Source organism: Colletotrichum lupini, chromosome 2, assembly GCF_023278565.1.
Source record: "Colletotrichum lupini chromosome 2, complete sequence".
In the NCBI taxonomy this organism is placed as follows: Eukaryota; Fungi; Ascomycota; class Sordariomycetes; order Glomerellales; family Glomerellaceae; genus Colletotrichum; species Colletotrichum lupini.
Window position 1 is genome coordinate 753296 of NC_064675.1, and position 19925 is coordinate 773220.

General features: G+C 54.8%; 6 protein-coding genes across 6 annotated transcripts, besides 2 other annotated features; 2 read left to right on the forward strand and 4 right to left on the reverse strand.

Moving 5' to 3' along the window:
• Nucleotides 1-194: 194 nt before the first annotated feature.
• On the reverse strand, nucleotides 195-326 carry CLUP02_02601 (uncharacterized protein; the record flags this gene model as incomplete). The annotated part of the gene is made up of 1 exon (XM_049281632.1): nucleotides 195-326. One exon carries the CDS (start codon nucleotides 324-326, stop codon nucleotides 195-197), a length of 132 nt encoding a protein of 43 aa, XP_049138775.1.
• A 730-nt stretch (nucleotides 327-1056) lies between these two features.
• On the reverse strand, nucleotides 1057-1218 carry CLUP02_02602 (uncharacterized protein; the record flags this gene model as incomplete). The annotated part of the gene is made up of 1 exon (XM_049281633.1): nucleotides 1057-1218. One exon carries the CDS (start codon nucleotides 1216-1218, stop codon nucleotides 1057-1059), a length of 162 nt encoding a protein of 53 aa, XP_049138776.1.
• Nucleotides 1219-2318: 1100 nt separating this feature from the next.
• On the reverse strand, nucleotides 2319-2879 carry CLUP02_02603 (uncharacterized protein; the record flags this gene model as incomplete). Its single annotated transcript, XM_049281634.1, has 1 exon — nucleotides 2319-2879. The coding sequence occupies one exon, from the start codon at nucleotides 2877-2879 to the stop codon at nucleotides 2319-2321; it is 561 nt and encodes a 186-aa protein (XP_049138777.1).
• Nucleotides 2880-8008: 5129 nt separating this feature from the next.
• On the forward strand, nucleotides 8009-11338 carry CLUP02_02604 (NAD-specific glutamate dehydrogenase; the record flags this gene model as incomplete). Its single annotated transcript, XM_049281635.1, has 3 exons — nucleotides 8009-8270; nucleotides 8330-11249; nucleotides 11305-11338. The coding sequence occupies 3 exons, from the start codon at nucleotides 8009-8011 to the stop codon at nucleotides 11336-11338; spliced, it is 3216 nt and encodes a 1071-aa protein (XP_049138778.1).
• A 345-nt stretch (nucleotides 11339-11683) lies between these two features.
• Nucleotides 11684-11725: a sequence feature (Short protein (CLUP02_02605, UQC77138.1) was converted to a misc_feature.).
• A 99-nt stretch (nucleotides 11726-11824) lies between these two features.
• Nucleotides 11825-11848: a sequence feature (Short protein (CLUP02_02605, UQC77138.1) was converted to a misc_feature.).
• Nucleotides 11849-13014: 1166 nt separating this feature from the next.
• On the reverse strand, nucleotides 13015-15679 carry CLUP02_02606 (acetoacetate-CoA ligase; the record flags this gene model as incomplete). The annotated part of the gene is made up of 3 exons (XM_049281636.1): nucleotides 13015-14278; nucleotides 14353-14930; nucleotides 15464-15679. The coding sequence occupies 3 exons, from the start codon at nucleotides 15677-15679 to the stop codon at nucleotides 13015-13017; spliced, it is 2058 nt and encodes a 685-aa protein (XP_049138779.1).
• A 71-nt stretch (nucleotides 15680-15750) lies between these two features.
• On the forward strand, nucleotides 15751-16837 carry CLUP02_02607 (uncharacterized protein; the record flags this gene model as incomplete). Its single annotated transcript, XM_049281637.1, has 7 exons — nucleotides 15751-15768; nucleotides 15847-15964; nucleotides 16020-16178; nucleotides 16229-16272; nucleotides 16336-16538; nucleotides 16605-16709; nucleotides 16765-16837. 7 exons carry the CDS (start codon nucleotides 15751-15753, stop codon nucleotides 16835-16837), a joined length of 720 nt encoding a protein of 239 aa, XP_049138780.1.
• Between the last annotated feature and the right edge of the window lie 3088 nt (nucleotides 16838-19925).

Consider the following 19925-nt stretch of genomic DNA (forward strand, 5'->3'; position numbering starts at 1 on the left):
GATATCAATGTACGAAGTATTCATACACAGCAGCAGACTGACCGGGCTTACTTTCCTTGCAGATCCTGAAGCAAGTCTGGCAAGCCTAGGCCCGAGGGGGCCCGTTTCGAATTCAAGCCACGCTTTTCTTTCTTTCTTTCTCTCTTCGTTATCATCTGTTGTGACACGGAACTACTCTCTGTGGTTTCCCGGAATTAAGCAAGTCTTCCCAGAGCCATGGAAAGATAAGCACCGGGTGCCCAACCCGGACATCTTGGAAAGTTTCCCCTTGCTCGCCCGGGTGGTCGGATGATCCTCGCACTTTCGGGTTCTCCCCTTAGCCTCATGCAAGTTTTCTCTGCGGACTGGTCGAAAGGGGGTGGGGGCGGGGGAGAGGACGACGGGCTGGTATGGGCTGGCTATGGAGGACTGAAGCCATACCTACGTAGAGTTATGGAAGTAGACGCCGCTTTGGTGAAATTTCTCACAATCGACCGATTACCTTACCCCGATGAAATAAAGCTCTGCAAAAGGTAGGAGGGAAAGAAGGGGACTGACAATGGAAGGAAGATGACGCTTTTCCCCGGCGGGTGTTCTGCATTGTACCTCTTTTTCCAACGAAACTCTGTGACCAATTACTAAAGATGGAATTTGGGAACGGAATGTCGCAGATTCAAGGACACGACACGACTAGGGTTGATTGGCGCTCTCCCACGAGGACAGGAAAGCCGCTGCACCTAACAATACACTCCGCGGGTTCTCTTGGCCGGAGTTTGACTTGACGTTGGGACAGTTTCGGGTGGAGACCCCGACCCTCCGACGTGATCGCCCAAAGTCGTGTGTATGGAGTAGGGGGAGGCTCTGTTTGGCTACCAACATGTTCTATTTCATGTTCTCTCTGTGACGGGTCACCGGTACCACGATGGCTGGTCTTCCCCAGCCAATTCTATTCCGAGTTCTAGATAACAATCCAAGAGGCCTCCCCTCACGGCGGGCGTAAACGGCGTGAAACCCCGCCCAATAATGCCTCTGGGTTTACTCAATTGGGAAGAGCCATTTTCTCTCCAGCGGCTCAACTCAAACTTTTTTTCTCTGCCAGAGCAGCACGCTCGAAAACTCGAAAAACAGGGCTATCTGATCGCGGTACCTTGCCGGATCGGAATGAATATACGCGGCTCGATGCGCCCGTCGATATGCACAATAGAGGAGGCCTCTCGTTTTTCCTCCCGTTGTGTACATCCAATCAACTAACAAGCGAAGAAAGAAAGAAAGAGCAAGAGAAGGGGGGGGACTGGACGCATAGGTCAGGAACCCGGTCGGAAATATTTCTTACGTACTCGTACATGTTCGTGGCGGCCGGCAGTGAGTTTTTGCACGATGCCGCAATTATTGCAACAGCTTTTGTAAACATTGCGACAAGAAGCAAGGGGTCAGCAAACACAACGACACCCCCAGTATCGAAAAAAAGACTTTATTGTATTGTGATTTCGTGGTTTGGTTGTCTGGAAATAAACCAGAACCACTATTTCATCCTCGTTTCTATGTGTCATTGACTGCCTCTCTACACACCCCCAGACCCAAAACAGAGGTGAGGTCTTTCTCTCTCCATCGTGACCTGGGGCTGGAATGGTGCCATTGACCTGGAACCCCCGAACCGGGCTTGACGGGCCACCTGGCGCGGCGAAGGAAATCAATTAACGAAAAGTCGCATCGTGAACTTTCTCGTTTTTTTTTCTCTTTCCTTTCCTTGGTCCGTGGTCGAGCTAGAGACTCGTGACGGCTGACTTGCCCCAAGCTTTCCCCGGGGAATGGGGAATGCAGAAAAGGAGAACGGGACCTGGCAAAAATCTGGGGAAAGGCACCTTGGCAAGTGACGATCCGAGTTTTCCATCCCCTTGTGGCTGTGCTATTGGAGTCACGATCTCTTCACTCCTGTCAACAGCGACTAGAGGCGTTGTTGGGGTAAAGCGGTCTCCGGGACTCAACCCCCCTCTTTTTGGCAGCGGGAATGTGGACGTGTGCGTGCGTGCGTGTATGTGTTCCACACCTTGAGGTGTGAAGTCTAGGAGTCGGTGGACTGAAAAGGTGAATCGGGGTAAGGGACGGTGAGAGAAAGATCGTGACACATCGTGTCTCTTGACCCTTCCGATGGGGACATGGTTCACATCTCAACCTTTACAACTACGTGACTGAGCATCGAATCCACAGAGTCAGTCCTGAAAATGCAGACTTGGACAATCCGTCCATTCCAGGCTTCCTGTCAAGTTTCCCCAAACTCTTACCCCATAACATCCACATGGTATATTAGTATGCAGGAAGGGGGAACAGCGTAGTGCTTGTTACTTTCCCGAAAGGAGGAGAGAAGAATCGAATTTGGACGAAACAAAAGGCCTTGTCAGACCGCGTGACGAGAGGAGTCTTGGGTCCAGGACCTCTGGAGACCGGCAGTGTTTTACAACGGCTTTTCCATTTGGTAATGGCGATGCGGGATCGCGGGGCATCAATTTGGATCGTCGGGGCCCCGGCCTGGGGTGGCTAGATTCTGTGGAATAGACTGTGTTGTTACGCAAGTCGAGACTCGAAAAGGGAGTGAGAGTATCGTGAGTTGTGAACACCATCCAAGGTACGGCACCGAAAAGCTGGGGTAAAGCAGAAGCAGAGGAAGCGCAAGCTGCAAGAGTCAGAGGGAACGGGGCATTGTCCAAACGAACTAGGTTTCCCATCATCCAGAGTCCTTCCCAACTTCCCCAATGGGGCCAGGTCGGACTGTCCCGTGGCCATCTCGGGGTCGCAACTGGCGCTGGCGCGGGCTGCACGATCAAGTAATCTGGGGGTAATGGAAACTCGACGATTCGGGGGCCCGGTCCCGTCGGTTGGCAGATGGAACAAACAGCAGCCATGCTAGAGCGGCTGTGGGGAAAGGGAGACATCAGCCGCCGCGCTCCCGGGCCACTCGGGGCTGAAAGGGTCAAGGGCCATCCCCAACATTGTTGCCGTCCCGTGATCTTTTTGCAGGCTTGACTGATTCTCCCTCGGATCTTGGACCCAGGGGCTCTACTTCTTGTCCTGGTCTAGACTGTTGTTGGGGGGCCTTCCTGGGCGTGCGTGTGTAAAAGGAGGGCTGAGCTGGTTGATCTATGTAGTTGCGCAGAAGATCTGGGGTAAGAGAAATGTGGAAAACAGAGAGTCTCGGTTCCTGACGAGGTCGCCGGAAGGGAAGAGCGGGAGACTGGTGTTGTTTTTTCTGGGGGGGATTAGATAACCCGGTTCCTGTGTCCGTATCCAGTTGCGATTGATAGTCTTTGGACGAACATGGCTGTTGCTATTAGTGTCCATATTTTTGTTATGAGGTCTGAGCTGTTGCCGGCCGGGGGACTTGTTGTTATCATGCCGTGATTCACAAGGGGAGGTACGACGACTACGTACACAACAAAGAGGTAAATGTCGTATGTGTACATGAGAAGATACATGACGCCTCTTTGGATGAGATACATTAGTATTGCGAAAGTAGGTATCGTGGGTATCTAGCATGGTACATGATCGGAAACCACTTACAATGGAGCAAGGTACGACGAAGTTGGTTCTTTTTTCTGGGGCTTTAGAGGGGCAATGGCTGGGAAGTCGTCTCGAAGCAAGGCCGGCGCCTGACAAGCGGGCGTTTTGAGCTGCAACGCGAATAAGCGGTAAAAAAAGAGGAGGTACAGAGTACTCACGATTTGTTCAAATTTTCAAACGGGTTTCTTTACCCGCAGCGTGATAGACAGTATTCTTCAGAGTAATCTGCTTTCTTGTCCAAAGTACAGAGGTACCTTCGCTTACCGTCACCGGTCTTTTCGTAACGAGTCCTGTGCTTTGTTGGGAAAGAAACGCAAAAAGACACCATCTCGAGGGTACATGTCGTTTCGTCTGTACATAGAACGGCGGCTACCAGTGCCGAACTCTCGGGGCGTCTTGATAATGGGAAGGTGACTGACGAGATTAGAGAGTGCAATGCAACAGCAGAAGCAAGTTGACAACACAGCAGCAAGCAGCAGGTCGGCGGGTAAACCGGGTACGCACAGGACGGCCCATGGAATGCTCTTTTGCGAGAGCTCACGGGATCCAAGGCCGCGCGCTGAGAGACCGGCCGCCCGGACGTGTGGCTCTGCTGGGCAATACCGATTTTGACACATTTGCCTGCGGTGAGTAAGACCTTATGCCTTGTTGAAGGCTATCGCCATCGGGTTTGGCTGCTTTGACTTGGTATTTTGCACCTGGCATCCGAGATGGCTCATCTTAGATGGGTTCTGTAATGCGCTCTTTTCTGCTTCATCCTTTCGTGCCCTCTCCCAAGTCCCAAGTCCCAAGTCCCAATCCAACCGGGCCGGTCATGTTGGGTAACACAGAACAGTATGATATGAGGTTTGAAGAGACGTCGGGTGCCCGCTCCGACACTTGGACCTCGAATGAAAAGAGGTACCTGGCAAGGTATCCTTACGAATAGAGGATGCGAGAGAGAAAAAAAATGCAAGAAAAAACTGGAAAGTGTACCGCTGCTGTGTGGATTGAAGAGCCTCGAATAGCCGTGACATGTAAGGAGAATTGCAGATACGTACACTGGCAAGTCTCTTGTACCTGCTTTCGGTCTTTCCCACGATGCCTTTTTGCAGAGAGAATAACCGAGAGAGAACGGCACAGGGAAGTACGGATACATCTGATGGGAAGAAGTATCTACGTACTGTTGGATACGTACCGTTGGAGGGCATCGTGGTCTTCCCAGTGGATGTTTGAGGCCTTGGTGGTTCCTTGGTGCCCCAAGTGCCCCTCCATTGGCGCATGTGATGTGCCCCATGTGGCAGCTCCCAGGCCTCACTGCTTCAGCTTCCGCCCCAGCTTCCCAGCCAAAAATGTCGCCTTACGCCGTCAGGTACGATGGGGCATACGGCAGCGATGAGGGTGAAGCAAGTACCCTTTCCTCCTGTACCTCTACTCCAGGCGGACCCAGGCCCGGGACGGTCGCACTCGCCAACACCACCACCGCCGCGCCGCCGCGCCGCCTTCGCCGCCAGGTACCGCAATACTTACGCAGTAGTACCTACCTTACCCCGTACCTACATACTTGGAGACACTTGAGAAGGAATAGGTACCTTCCCGCCTCTCTCTTCCCTCGAGCTGTAAGCCTGTGATCCAATCAGCAAGGCTAATTGGAGTCTGCTGCCTACCCGAAACGGCCTAGCCCGGTTTCTGTTTGGTAATAGTTCGCCATTTGTGCTGCGGGTGAAGTCATCATCGTGATCCAACTCGTAGTAGACACTGGACGAGAAGCCACGGGAGCTTCGTTCGAAAGGGCGAGAGCTGCAAGGATGCATGTCGACGTGCTTCCCCTGGAGGCCCTGGAGGGTGGAAAATATGCAAAATTTCCTTCACAACGTCTCCCGTCTTTTGCGAGTCACCTGCCCGGTCAAGGGGGGTGTGTGTGTACATGGAAGAAGGGACTTGGAGAGACGTACTCTTGTAGAAGGGAATTAGAAGAGAGAAAAAAGTTCGACTGGGAAAAGAATGGCCGGCATTGATTTCTTGCAGTCAGAAGAGCATTCGTCGCCGTCGTCGTTGTTGTTGTCAAGTCATCAAGTACCTGTGAGTATAAAGCTTTGAGCCGGGCCTCTTGGATCGTGAGTTTCTCAGTTCCTGATCGACTTTGCTTTTTCCTCATCCTCATCTTCGTCCTCGTCTCCTCCTCCCCCTTTCAAGAGCCTCAACTAAAGCTCGAGGTTAGACAGCTTCACCCAACAAGCAGCATTTACCCGCTTGCTGTTACTCTTTGCCTACATCCCTCCCTCACGCTCTGGCTTCGTTCCTACTGGCCAAATAAGACCTACCTTATCTCTGAATCTCTGAGCCACCACAAAGGTAAACAACATACACACGCAGCTCTCCGTCATTCTCTTCACCAATCCCAAACTGCGTCCCTCACCGTGTCCGCCTATGGGCTCCCTATCTCGCGTCAGCCACACACCTGTAGTACACAGCCCAGCCAACAGCCGTCAGCCAGCTCTCTCAGCAACCGGCCCGGCGGCGTGGTGTTCTGTTGTGTCGCCCCCAATTGCTGCCCTCTTGCTTGTGCCTTTCAAGTTTCCACCACCCCAGGCCCGTTCACAGCCCTGTGGCCACGGCTGCTACGACCTTGTCCGCCCGCCTTGCTGCTATTTTCAGCTGAAGGCAGCAAAAAACGAGTCGATACGGGAGCGCTAACTCTCACTCAGTTCAGGGTCCCTTATCTCTCTCAGAAACCCGCCCCTCGGTGTTGCCACATCCACATCTCACCAAGTCACAGACTGAATTTCTGGTATCTTTGCTGAACCAGGATCTGGATCTGACGAAGCAACTTCTCTCACTCTGAATTGCCATCACTTCCTTCTCGAATCCAGCGAGAAAGATTCCAGGCCCCTCTTGGCCGCAGGTCGCAACCCCACCGGCATTCCAACCAAGGCCAGAACCTCTGACCCAGACGTAACCGATCGACCCAAACCCGGTCCTCGATTTCACTTCTTCACCCCCTGGGGCTTGAGCAAAACTCACCAAAAAGGTACCAGCTACCAGCGAATTGACCCCAAGCCGGTCGGATGGCTGTGTTGCCCGGGATTCCCATCATCCACCTTTACGTCAATTGACGCATTCTCCATCACCCTCTTCTTGTTCTCTCTGACTCTCGGGGTTGTAACAAACACAAGAGAAGAAAAAAGGTACATTGCTCCCCCCGTACCTGAAAAGCTGAATAAGATTTGCCCTGGCCTTCCATATTACAACAAGTCATGGGCAATAGCTTCACAATTCCAATACGGGACGTCCTGCTGACCACTAGTCGCGCTTACAAGGAAACTCCCTCTCGCTCTGCCCGCGGTTGCTTTCCTCTTTACACAGGAAAACACGTATATATCGGCCTCTTCTAGGTTTTGAGATACTTCGTCCTCGAACCTTTCCTGCCACGCCCACGCCCTCCTTCTTATCATCCGCTGCCTCCTTTCATCCCGTCTTCATCTGTCAAAAACAGCCTGTTCTTGCCATTGGCTTGTGAGACAACCCACGGCTCCTCTATCATTCACCACCACCACCACCACCACCACCACCACCACCACCACCACCACAACCGTCAACAACAAAGCTCAGGCCAAGCACCTTACCGTCAAAGTGCCCCGCCGGATCACCTCTCCGAGACTTTGACATCAGTCACTCACCTCGGCTTCACCTACACTGGATTCCACGTCCTACATAACAAACACCACGCCCCGCGATATCTGCACTCCTCCCCGGAACCAGACCTTGTGTCTCTCATCCTCTATCTTTTCCCTATACCCCTATACCGACCAACCGACCAACAGTCGGCAAGAAGCAGCTATCCGAGCCCATTGTTAGCTCTGCATCTGCTTTCCTACCTGATCCCGTATATCTGAATCGGATCAGCATCGCGCTAGTCTACCGAAGACGCAAGGTACGCCCGCCCGAGTTCACCTCCCCCAACTCCAAATTCCCATGCCCTTTCACCTCTCGTTGGCTCCCCCTGCCCATCCCTTATCAGTCCACCCATTGCACGAGCCTACGGCGGTGAAGCTTCAATGCTCCCGTTGCTCTCTCGATTCCTACCTTTGCGCGCGATCCCATTTCCACAACACAGCACTTCTGTTCTACCTTGCGGGCCCTGTCCAATTCCCAGACCGCATTGTCCAGAGCAAGAAAGCCTGCTCTAGATCCCCACGATCCATTGACGGTCCCGGTCGTCGCAATCAAACGTAACGGGCGCTCGACAAAGCTGTCCTGCCAGCAGTCTGACACTGACTCACAAACATCATGTAACTTTTCCTGGTTGCTGCGATGCCTCGTTGTCCCCGTCAACATACTTAGACCCTGGGGACGCCCATCCTGACACTCGTCTTCCTCTCCCTCTTCACCACAAACCGTCTCCCGCCATAATCACGCTACTTCTTCCTGCCATCTTGTTGATTCGCTGCTCGCCACAACGTTGGCCTTGTCAATCAATACTGACCTTCCTACCATGGATAGGTATTCTTCAGAGCCAGACCCCCTCGAAGAAATCACCGACATCATGGCGACCGCCGCCCCACCTCGTAACAAGATGCTGGGCCAGGTTCAGGCCGACTCAGCAGAGAGCAGCCGTGGCCCCTCTCCCCAGCCAACACATTTCAGCTTGCCCATGGCTTCTCGCTCAAATGGCAACGGCCACAGGGTTTTGAGGTCAGCAACAGTTGGCTACATTGCGCCGACTTTTGTTGGCAAGCAAGAGCAGATGGAGCAGGGTGAGTTTGTTATCGTCCAGGAACCATGTCTGGGACGTCACTAACACGCGCAAAACTAGTCAAGGAGCTCATCAAGAACAACGGATGGATCCCAGAAGCTCTGATCGAGGAGCAAGTCACATGGTTCTACGACGAGCTCGGCATCGACGATGTCTACTTCAAGATTGAAGTTCCCGAGGTCATTGCCAGCCAAATCACATCTCTGTACGCCGCCAAGGTGGCCGCTTTCGCCCGCGAGGACAAGCGCGAGGAGATCAGACTTGACATGGAGGCGCATGATCATGCCATTTACATCGACACGAGCGAGCCCGGCAGGACGTCCATTGCTGGACCCCGCTACGAACAGCGCCTCGAGGCCAAGTATCTCGACCATGTTGGCAAGACCAAGTTCCGTGTAGAGACCTTCCGCTCTCCTGGAGTTCTGGGCGCATCACCAACCTCTAAGGCCACCCTGCGCTGCTACTTCGTCTACCAATGTCTCTTCAAGCAGAGCCCCGAGACAACGGACCCTCACGAGACCCGTTTGGAGGTCATTGCCGACAACGGTTTCTTGCAGAAGGCCACCAACAACACCAAGCAGATCTACCAGGAGATCATTGATCTCGCGGTCAATAGAACTGGCCCCGTCATTGAGGTCTTCGACATTGAGGGCTCTCCTGAGAAGCGCTTGGTCATTGCCTTCCGCTCTCGTACTGCCCGTGGCCTGTTCTCGGCTCTCAGTGACCTGTACCACTACTACGGCGTCACCAGCTCCAGAAAGTACGTGGAGCAATTTGCCAACGGTATCACGGTCATGAGTATCTACCTTCGTCCCGCTATGAACATCGAGGGCAACTTCCCATCGTTGGACCAGTCGATCCACCAGATCACCAAGGAGATCTCCCTGCTGTACTGTATTCCCCAGAACAAGCTGCACTCTCTCTTCACTGCCGGTGAGCTGAGTCTGCAAGAGACCGTTTACGGCCACTGCGTCTGGGTTTTCATTCAGCACTTCCTGAACCGTTTGGGTTCTGAGTACATCTCCCTATCAGAGATCCTGGACCCTAAGAACCAGGCTCACACAGCACTTCTGTCTAAGCTAAAGCGCCGTCTGAGGACGGAGACTTTCACTCCCGACTACATTCTGGAGATCATCCAATCGTACCCGGGCCTTGTTCGCGCCCTCTACGCTTCTTTCGCCTCGGTCCATCTTGCCGTCGGACCCGACTTTGACCGTCACTTCATCGCCCCTACCCCGGCCATTGAGGTCTTGTCCGATGCCAAGCTCAAGGAGCGCATCACTCGCGATGTTTCCAACGAGCACGAGGAGATGGTCATGACCGCCTTCCGGGTCTTCAACAACGCCATTCTCAAGACCAACTACTTCACACCCACCAAGGTTGCCCTGAGTTTCCGCCTGGACCCCTCTTTCTTGCCTGAGATCGAATACCCCAAGCGCCTCTACGGCATGTTCCTCGTCATCGGCGCCGAGTCGCGCGGTTTCCACCTGCGCTTCAAGGATATTGCCCGCGGTGGTATTCGCATCGTCAAGTCCCGCAGCAAAGAGGCTTACGGCATCAACGCCCGCAACCTGTTTGACGAGAACTACGGCCTGGCCAGCACCCAGCAGCGCAAGAACAAGGACATTCCCGAAGGCGGTTCCAAGGGTGTCATCCTTCTTGACCCCAAGATGCAAGACCGCGCCGAGGAGGCCTTTGAGAAGTACATTGACAGTATTCTCGACCTTCTGCTCCCTGCCCAGACTCCCGGCATCAAGAACCCGCTTGTGGACCTGTACGGCAAGGAGGAGATCATCTTCATGGGACCCGATGAGAACACGGCAGAGCTCGTCGACTGGGCTACTGAGCATGCTCGCGCCCGCGGCGCACCCTGGTGGAAGTCATTCTTCACTGGCAAGTCGCCCAAGTTGGGCGGTATTCCCCACGACACTTACGGCATGACGACCCTGTCTGTCCGTGAATACGTCAACGGTATCTACCGCAAGCTCAACCTCGATCCCTCGACTGTGAAGAAGATGCAGACCGGCGGTCCCGATGGTGACTTGGGCAGCAACGAGATCCTTCTCAGCACCGAGAAGTACACTTCCATCGTTGACGGATCTGGTGTTCTCGTTGACCCCAACGGACTTGACAAGCAGGAGCTTCTCCGTCTTGCCAAGTCACGATCCATGATTGTCAACTTCGACATGTCCAAATTGTCCAAGGATGGATACCGCGTGCTGGTTGATGACAACAACATCAACCTGCCCACTGGAGAGTTTATCTCCAACGGCACATCTTTCCGCAACACCTACCACTTGCGCGATACTGGTCTCACCGACTCCTTCGTTCCCTGCGGTGGTCGCCCCGAGTCCATTGACTTGATTTCGGTTAACAAGATCATCAAGGACGGCAAGTCGACCATTCCCTACCTGGTTGAGGGCGCCAATCTCTTCATCACTCAGGATGCCAAACTCCGCTTGGAAGAGGCTGGCTGTATCCTGTACAAGGATGCCAGTGCCAACAAGGGCGGTGTCACGTCTTCCTCCTTGGAGGTTCTTGCTTCGCTCTCGTTCGACGACGAGAACTTTGTCAAGCATATGTGCCACGACGCCAAGGGCCAGGCTCCTCAATTCTACAAGGACTACGTCAAGTCTGTCCAGGCAAAGATTCAGGAGAACGCCCGCCTCGAGTTCGAGGCCATCTGGCGCGAACACGAGCAGACCGGTGTTGCCCGCAGCACCCTCTCCGACAACCTGTCCAACGCCATCACCACCTTGGACGAGGAGCTCCAGCACTCCGATCTCTGGAAGAACGAAGCCATCCGTCGCTCGGTCCTCCAGGACGCCCTCCCCAACCTTCTTCTGGAGAAGATTGGTCTCGACACTATCATCGAGCGCGTCCCCGACTCCTACTTGCGCGCCATCTTCGGCAGCTACCTCGCCTCGAGGTTCGTCTACCAGTTTGGCAGCCAGCCTAGCCAGTTTGCTTTCTACGACTTGTAAGTTTTCCTGCGCCCTTCAATCCATTGAACATGATTCTAACCTTCTACTTAGCATGGCCAAGCGTATGGCGAGCGTCAAGCAGTAATCTTTTTCTCGAGTGTTTCTCAATCAGGCGTGTTTCTGTTTTCCCTGCATGATAAATGGGTATTGGAGAATTGGATAAGTGATTTCGTGCTTCCTGGCATATACACGCATGGGTGGTGCGAAAGAAAAGACAGAGAGAAAAAGGAACATCATGACACGGCAGTAAAAAATTGAGCAAAGGATCATAGTCCACGCTTAGATGGTGGATGAATTGCATACTAATAGGAGTTATCGGGCATGGTTATCAGATGGTTTGAACCTGATGGTCGAGAAGATCACAGCAGTTATTCAATGAGACTTTTTATCCTCAGTTTGGTGTTTTCTCCTTATCTTGATCCTCATGAATTCACTTTTCAGGCTCAGCTTGCATATGTTTGAGCTTTCCATCCTACATCCCTGCATCCATGGCACTACTGCTTGTAGGGGCGCGAGTTGATATCGTGAAGCCGCCTTTCGGTAGACGTGATGTGGGTTCGATCGGCCTCACAAATGTGCCGATGCTTGGTGGCATGTTTTCCCGTACGGGATGATAGTCTACGAAAGACCTTGGAAACCTTGTAACCTACAGAGGGCTAGGATTGAGTTCTATCCTACCACAAGAATCAATACCTGGCCATAACGGATCCGGAACGAAGAGAGCAGAGGACATATACAACCTCTGACGTCCACAGCTAAAGAGATGAATGTAGAAACACGGAAGCGAAGCAGGGCATGTTGTTGATTAAAGGACGGGAAGGACATGCGGATCTACGTCCACGCCCTCTCTCTCCCACGCCTACCTTGTAGCATAACCTTGCCCCCCCCCCCTCCCCCTCCCCTTCCCCCCCCCCCTCTTCCCTACCCCACCACCCAACACCCCGTGGGGTTTTCAAAAATTCTGGGCGGGCCCCCTGACCCCCCCGCCCCCCCCCCAGGGGGGGGGGGGGGGGGGGGGGGGGGTGTGGGGGGGGGGGGGGGTGGGGGGGCGGGGGTGGGGGGGGGGGGGGAAAAAGGTCGAGGGGCGGGGGGGGCGGCGCCCGGGGGCCGCGGGGGGGCGGGGGGGGGGGGGGGGGGGGGGGGGGGGGGTGTTTGGGGGGGGGGGTGTAAGGGGGGGGTGGGGGGGGGGGGGGGGAAAAAGTGGTTTGGGGGGGGGCCGGGGGGGGGGGGGGGTCTTTTCCCTATTGGGCCCCCCCCTTTTCTTTTTTTCCCCCCCCCCCCCCCCCACGGCCTGCACGGATCCCCGGAGATCTTTCAATGAGAGAGAGAGGTTTTCGGCGTTTTGCTCCGATGCGGGCGGAGCCGATCCGGCTTGAGATCCGAGAACTCGGCAACATGTTTTTTTTTTCCTTCTCTTCCTTTCTCTCCTATCAGATGAATATCTGGTCATGAACGCGGTTGGACTGGGTGACGATGGTACAGGTACAGAGGGAGAGCCCTGGTCAATCCAAACTGTTTTGAATTTCTATGCCACTTGATGTAAGTTTTCTAGCTTAGCTTCCGATCCCGGGATCGAGGCATATGCCCAAACATTGCAATTTTCTTTTTCCCCCTCATGAAGTCTAGATCCCTCCCATGACGACCTTGTACCTGATTAATATAGTTCCCACTTCTAAACAACCTCCAAACAAGATATACCGCGGGGGAGACGGGTAGGACGCAAGAAACGAGCGGCTGAGTCAAATACGTGGACGCAAGACTCTAGTGCGTCTCGGCCCACGCGCGGAACCACTCCAGGGCCTCGGGGTTGGCGACGCTGGCGTTGGTCTTGACGTCCATGCCGGAAAGGATCTGCTTGACGGCCACTTCGATCTTCTTCCCGTTCCCCGTCTTGGGGATCCCGCCGCCGGCCTCTTCAATAACACCGGGAACATGCCTGGGGCTCAACTCCCTCCGAATCACACTCTTAATCTTGCCCCTCAGCTCGTCGTCGAACGCGCGGCCCGCGACGGGAACGACGAACAGACACACCGTCTCGTCGGCGTCCGTGGCGCGCCGGCGCCCGACGCAGACGGCATCCTCCACCTCGGCGGCGAAGAAGCGCGTCAGGATGTTGTAAACCTCCGCGGACCCGAACCGCACGCCCGCGGGCTTGAGGACGCCGTCGGAGCGACCGAGCATGACGAGCGAGCCCGTGGCCGGGTTGGGGATCTTGATGAAGTCGCCGTGGTGCCATACCGCGCCCTTTACGCCGCAGACGTCGGCGAAGCGCTCGAAATAGGCGGCTTTGTATTTGTTGTCGCCTCCGGTGCCGAAGAAGGTGAGGGGCTGGCAGGGGAAGGGGCGGATGCAGATGAGGTCGCCTGGGTGGGTTGGGTCCGGGAGGGGGTCGCCCGAGAGGGAGTCGACGGCGCGGATGGCCATGCCGAGGCCCGCGCACTGGATCTCGCCGACGCGGACGGGGAGGAGGGGGCAGGGGGCGCCGAAGAGTGAGATGATGTCTGTGCCGCCTGTGATGGAGGCGAGGTTGACTTTGGCGGGGAAGGCCTTGTAGACGAAGGAGAAGGTGGAAGGCGGAAGGGGGCTGGCGGTGGAGTAGATTGCCTCGAGGGCGGAGAGGTCGATGCCGGGCTCGTTTACGGGGTAGACTGCGTTGGCCTCGAGGGCGGTGAGGTAGGCGGCCGAGGTGCCGAAGTGGGTGACGCGAAGGTCGGAGAGGAGGCGGGGGAGGGAGAGGTGGCCGTGGGGTTTGAAGGGGGAGCCCGAGTAGAGGACGAGAGTGGCGCCGACGGCGAGGGCGGAGACGGACCAGTGCCACATCATCCACGAGGTTGTGGTGTAGTAGAGCATGCGGGACTTTGCGGTGAGGGAGCCGTGGAGGGCGTGTTCCTTCTTGTGCTGGATGAGGGTGCCGAGGGCGGTGTGGACGATGGCCTTTGGCAGGCCGGTGGTGCCGCTGGAGTAGAGGATGTAGAGAGGATGTGAAGGCGGAAGCTGCTCAAACTTGAGAGGCTCATCGGGAGAGCTTGGGTGAAGATGTTAGCAGGATGCAGTAAAGAGGCTTCTGGTGAGTTTTTCCAGGCGTTGATGATGACTTACCTTTGGAGGAACGACTCGTACTCATCAACTGCAACGCCTGTTGCTCTCAGGCCGTCAATGGCAAGGTCGCATGCCACATTGTTGATGACAATCACGAGCTCGAGGCCCTCAGGCATCAGGGCCTTGACGATCTCCTCCGTCTTGTCGGTACTGCTCCACTCCTTGCCGTTGTACACGGTGCCGTTGTCGGCGAAGAGGACCTTGGGCCCGATCTGCGCAAGACGGTCCAACACTGCGCTGACACCGTTGTCGGGGCTGATGCCAGTCCAGATGGCGCCTACAGAGGCAGCAGCGAGAGCGGCAATGATGGCCTGGACGTGGTTGGATACGAAGCCGGCAACAATGTCGTTGGGCTTAACGCCGTGAGCCCGGAGGCCGGCGGCGCATCGGCGGACGGCGTCTCGGAGCTCGGCCCATGTTGTGGAGACGGAGGGGCCGAGTTCGGTGGTGGTGATGGCTGCGACGGATGTGGGGTCGACAGCGACGTTGGCGGGGAAGAGCAGGTTCTCGGCAAAGTTGAGACGGGCTCCTGAGAAGAAGTCTGGACGCGGGTACATGGGCGCATTGAACGGCAGGACCTAAGGGGGTTGGCCCATCGGGCCGGATCAGCTATTGGTCTGGGAAAAGTGAAATTGAGGTGATCTTTGGAGGGGCAGCACGGGCGCCGGTATAGGAGGGGGAAGGCGTTGAGATGGGCAAATCGGCATTCCCATGGGCTAGACAATGGCTCATGGCATGACTCGATTGCTCGGGGATGATGGTCATGCAAAAGCTGTATGCCATGACCACATAGCTGTCCGCCTCACTCGAGGCAGTATCAAGGTTCTTGATGGGCGTCCTGACGAGGGTTCAAGACACTGGTGAGGACCATGGATGGCACTGGCGACTTTGTTGGTGTCTCCCTCTGGCTGTTGCTCGCTGTCTCTGGCACTCGCGTAGAGTTTGAGCCCTTCTTCTCAGACTGATGTCACACAACCTCCTTCTCTTTTACCTTCTGCCTGCTATCTTTCAAGATTGGCAGTCAAGGCGCGCCAAGCATAAGTAGGGCAAATAGAGGATGAGGTTGAGTTGAGTTTGGGGTGAGTTGACGACTAGCATTGGCCCAGCGTACCTTGTCGAACGGCTTAGAGGCGGTGATGCCCACAGAATGCCAGACCTCCTCCCAGAACTCTGCCACGTTTTCGACGGACCACTTGTAGAGACCGGGGTAGTCTGCCAGTTCGAGTCCATACTTTTGATTCACCCGGAGAAGAAACGCCCACATGGGAGTCGAGGTGGGGTCCGGGTGCCGCCAGAGCTCGTTGCGCGTGACACTGGTGATGGTCATGCTGGGCGGATTGGATGAATTGGAGGGAATTGAGACGATGAGAGACGGAAGAGGCAGTCGGTGCTCTCAAAATGGGACCTAGATGTTGGGTATCACGGCGACGATGGTGGTCAAGTTAAAAAGGGGGAAGAGTTGGGCCGTCGCAATCCGAGGATGCAGTTCCGCAGGAAGATTCCGAAAAAGGGTTGAGGACGCAGTACCTGAACAATCTGCTGGACCGGAGTCCGGGGGTGGGGGTGGAATCTGCTGCACCGCACATCGGCGAGGGAGGGCAAGCAGCTCATCGTCAGCTTTGTTAGTCTGCTTGGTCCAATTTCCACATCAACTCTTCTTTTCTCAGATACTGTGTGTGGCCAGCTGACTGTGCTTCTGTTTCGCATTGGAGCTCGGTCATGGCTCGTTGCTCGCCTGTTCTTGTCTTCGGAGAACGAACCTTTGACGAACCTCGACATCTCAAACATCGCAGTTCATGGACGCTCTGCTGAGAACGAGGACCGTGGTGAACTGTGCTCTGCCTTAGCTAAGGTACCCGTGGATCATGGACAGTAGTCGTGCTGTTTGACGCTGTACCTGCATCTGGTAAAAAAAGACTGGTACGACAGGCGAGCCTGTAGTGTACGGAGTAAGCTCTAGAACTAACAACAGAGCACTTGCAGACGCTCCCCACAGTCCAGCTCATCGAGGCACATGAGGCTATGCAGGGCACACCTTGGCAAGGACCTTCACGGCTTCAGGCACTTGAGCGAGGCGTTCATGGCATTGGGAACCCAGAGACTCGCCCATTCCGCTCTGTGGCTGGTGCACCAATGCGCCCCCCTCCTCTACCCTCCCCTTCGATGCGTCTCGTTGGACTCGATCAGTGTTGCGCTATCGCTGTCGCTTCATATCGATAACGTTGTCCAAGCGGACTGGGAAGACGTCTCAGAACGGGACCCAATGCTGGGGTGAAGCCTGCAAGTCGACGGGCCTCAATCAAAGATGGTGCAGTGACAGCTCACACAATCCCACAGTTGAGGATCTTGTTACACGGGTAAACAAGCACTGCAGACGGGAGATTGTGTGAAATGTCATTGGCCGCACCCAAGATTCCTAGTATCACAATCTGGCGAAACCGCAACACGCGATTCGGTCATCGAAGAGATCGAGATGGCCAACTAATGTCACCAAGGCCTCGGAAAACTAGCCGATATGCCGTACGTTGCAGGTGGGTCGATGACTGCTATTGAAGGGTCGCGGAGAATACAAACGTGTAACAAAGAAGCAACGGCATATCGTCAAGCCGTTGATGGAAATTCAAGTCTCGAATTAAATGACAATTCGTGCTGTCCCATTTCGAGCTCGTGTTACCCAACGTTGTGTCCCAAGTCAACGGTCAAAAAAAGCGAGACATGCGCTGCGCCTCTGGTTCGTTCGACCCATTGCCAACTGGTCATCCGAGCGCCTTGGTTGCTTTTCTCTCTCTTTGCCTTCTGCAACGTCTTGCTTCCATCGCCAAAGTCGAGGGCGCCCTGTGCACGCAGAATATGGTTATGCGATGGGGCCTCACGTAGGAACTGTTCAGCCAAGTGAGTGCCTTGATTTGCTGGGGTCAAGTCAGTTGTTGAACCGTCGGTGAAGCCGACTGGCAGGGCAAACGATGCTCCATTATGTCCAAGGCACTAGTGGACGAGGGTATTGACAACAGCATTGAGTTGGGCAGAGATGGGCCAAATAGCTGTATGCATTGTGTCGAATGCATTGCCGGAAAGACACGTCCAACGCAACTATTTTGGTGATAACGTCACTTTGACCCTTCCAGACAAGTCATCGGACGGCGTAAGGTGAGGAGGAGGGCTGTCGACAAGTATGGGAACAAGGGGGTTCCATGGTGAAGTGCTTCGCTGGCTTAGCAAGGCTGCCAGGCGACTCAACTTGGAACCATGGATAGGGCGGCGGGAGGTGAAGGTGAATTTTGACTGTTTGGCCAAAGGCGGGCCGTTGGACGATGAATTGTGCGACGACAGGGTCCTGTAGTGGTAGCAATAGCCGGGGGAGAACAGGTTAACGGCACTGGCGGGAACTTGGAAGCTCTTTAGCTCAGCTCTTCTCGTCATGCACAGCAGAGCTTGGGACGTGGAGCAGTGAAAGCCTCGCGGGATCTGCGTAGGCTGGACTAGTGCAGGATACCGAGGGTCGCATTTTGATGACATGGCCGGGTAGAAGAAGAAGCGGATGACTATGCCTCGAAGCAATGCCAATGCTCAATGGCGGCATGGCTTGATGCTAGAGCGGTTGCGAACTCCAGAGCATCCGAGAGCGAAGGCGGGTGAGGGAATCGTGGTCCTTGGAAGAGGGACGGCGACTGCAAAGGAAGAATTGTCCGATCATCAGTCATCGAGAGTCCGGTGCGTCCGTCTCGGCCGTGTCGTCCGGGCAGCCTGTCAGGCTTCGATTCGCCCCTCCCCCTTTTCCCGCGCGTGATCTGATGGTTGCTTCCTGCTTGCTGCTTGGTGCCAATGGTTGACTGGATGGGTGCCGAGTTGAGTAACGCGCCGGGGCCAGACGGGATTTGCCCAACAGCCGAGATCACATTGGGTGGGTGGATATGGTAGTGGATCAAAGATGCAGCAAACGTGGTTCGGCCAGAGCAAGGCAAGCCGCAAGCCGCAAACCGTAAAATGAGGTGAGTTGTTAGTCGCGAAGACTGGCCGGAGCATAGCAGACAAGGTTGTGGATATCAGGTAGGGTACGGAGTATTCGTTGTGTCGTTGCTTGTGGAAGGGCCCGCAGAGGGGGTCTGACACTTGGACATTGGGTGAAAATCCAAGAATAAGGATGATTAGGAGCCAAAAGTTGTAAGCCTCGCTTGACTGTCAGAGGCAAGCAGCATAGTAGGCATTAGCGGTTGGGCTAGGGGGCCAAATGCTGGTGTGTGTGTGTGATACCTATGTGCGTGTTCAAGAGAGCGATCATCGTGAGTCTAACAGTAGGAGTTCTAGGCGAGGTACGGATAGAAAGACAGACCAATTGGAGGCAAGACAAGAAAAAAAGAAAGAAAGAAAGGACCGTGCAATAGAAAGGCGAACAGCGGGCAACCCGGACGTGTCGGGAGGCCAGGGGTCAGAAGCGGGAAGAAAGACAAGAAAAAAAAGACTCGTCGAGGTGTGCGAGAATGAGACCTGGGAGTCGATCCTCGAAATTGAAATGATACGCGCTAACGGGGAAGAGAGGAAGAAAAGTCACTCGCATCGCGGCTTCCACATGAGTTGCGCAGTGGGCAGAGAGCCCCATTAATCATCACAACGGGATGGGGGGGGAAGATACTTTGAGGCTGCACCTTATTATGTGCATTCCAAAAGTACCTTTTTGATAACATGCTGTCGTACTAGGGTCATACAACCTGGAAGGCACGGATGCTACACAGTAAGGTACAGCCCGTCCACGCGGTAATTTTCCTCACCGTCGTGGATCTCCTCTGCATTATCCGTATTGTGTTTTTTTCTTCTTCCTTCCTCGTCAGGGTCATTGCCTTTATTTCCCAACTTGTGCCCTCTTTCCTTTTCAGACTTCTTCTCCTCCTTCTTCCTCTTCCCCTTCCTTCCTCTCCAAGCTCACATTATCCTGTGGTTCCTTCCTTTCATTCCCCGTCCTAACCTTCCCTTGGACTCTGGAGCTGCCTTCCCGAACAGCCCGACAGCAGACCAATCGCAGGCCTGCATCGATCGAGAAGAGAGGTCCAGACACCACTTCGACGCCATAGGTACCTCGTCACCTGCTTTTCGCCGTTGGGATACTTAGGCCACCAAGTAAGGTACCTTTCCAGGTTGCCTGTCTCGACTCTCAACACACTCGAAAAAAGTCACCTCACTTTCAAGGTCCTTACCTCATCACTGCGTCTACGTACTCCGTACCTTACGTAGGTAGTACGAAGTACCTTAGCTCATCGCTCATCAACGCGCCTCACCTCAGTGCAACAGCTGCAGCACCCACCCGCACCAATTTTACCTAAAATCACGGTCCAATCCCATCGCGCGACAAGCCGAAATCGACAATTTGCCTTTTCCTCTTTCGCTCCCGCCATCTCCAACAAATCTCCCTCCATCCTCCCGAGTTTCCAGCCTCCTCAGCACTCACTCCTTGCAGTTGCAGCCCCTTGCAGCTGTTACAAATTCTGCGAGACTTGCTCGGTTCACCACCTTTTGTCGTCTGCATCTTCTGTTTCTCAACGGGAACCCCATTCTTCAGATTTGCACCAAACCTGGAACTC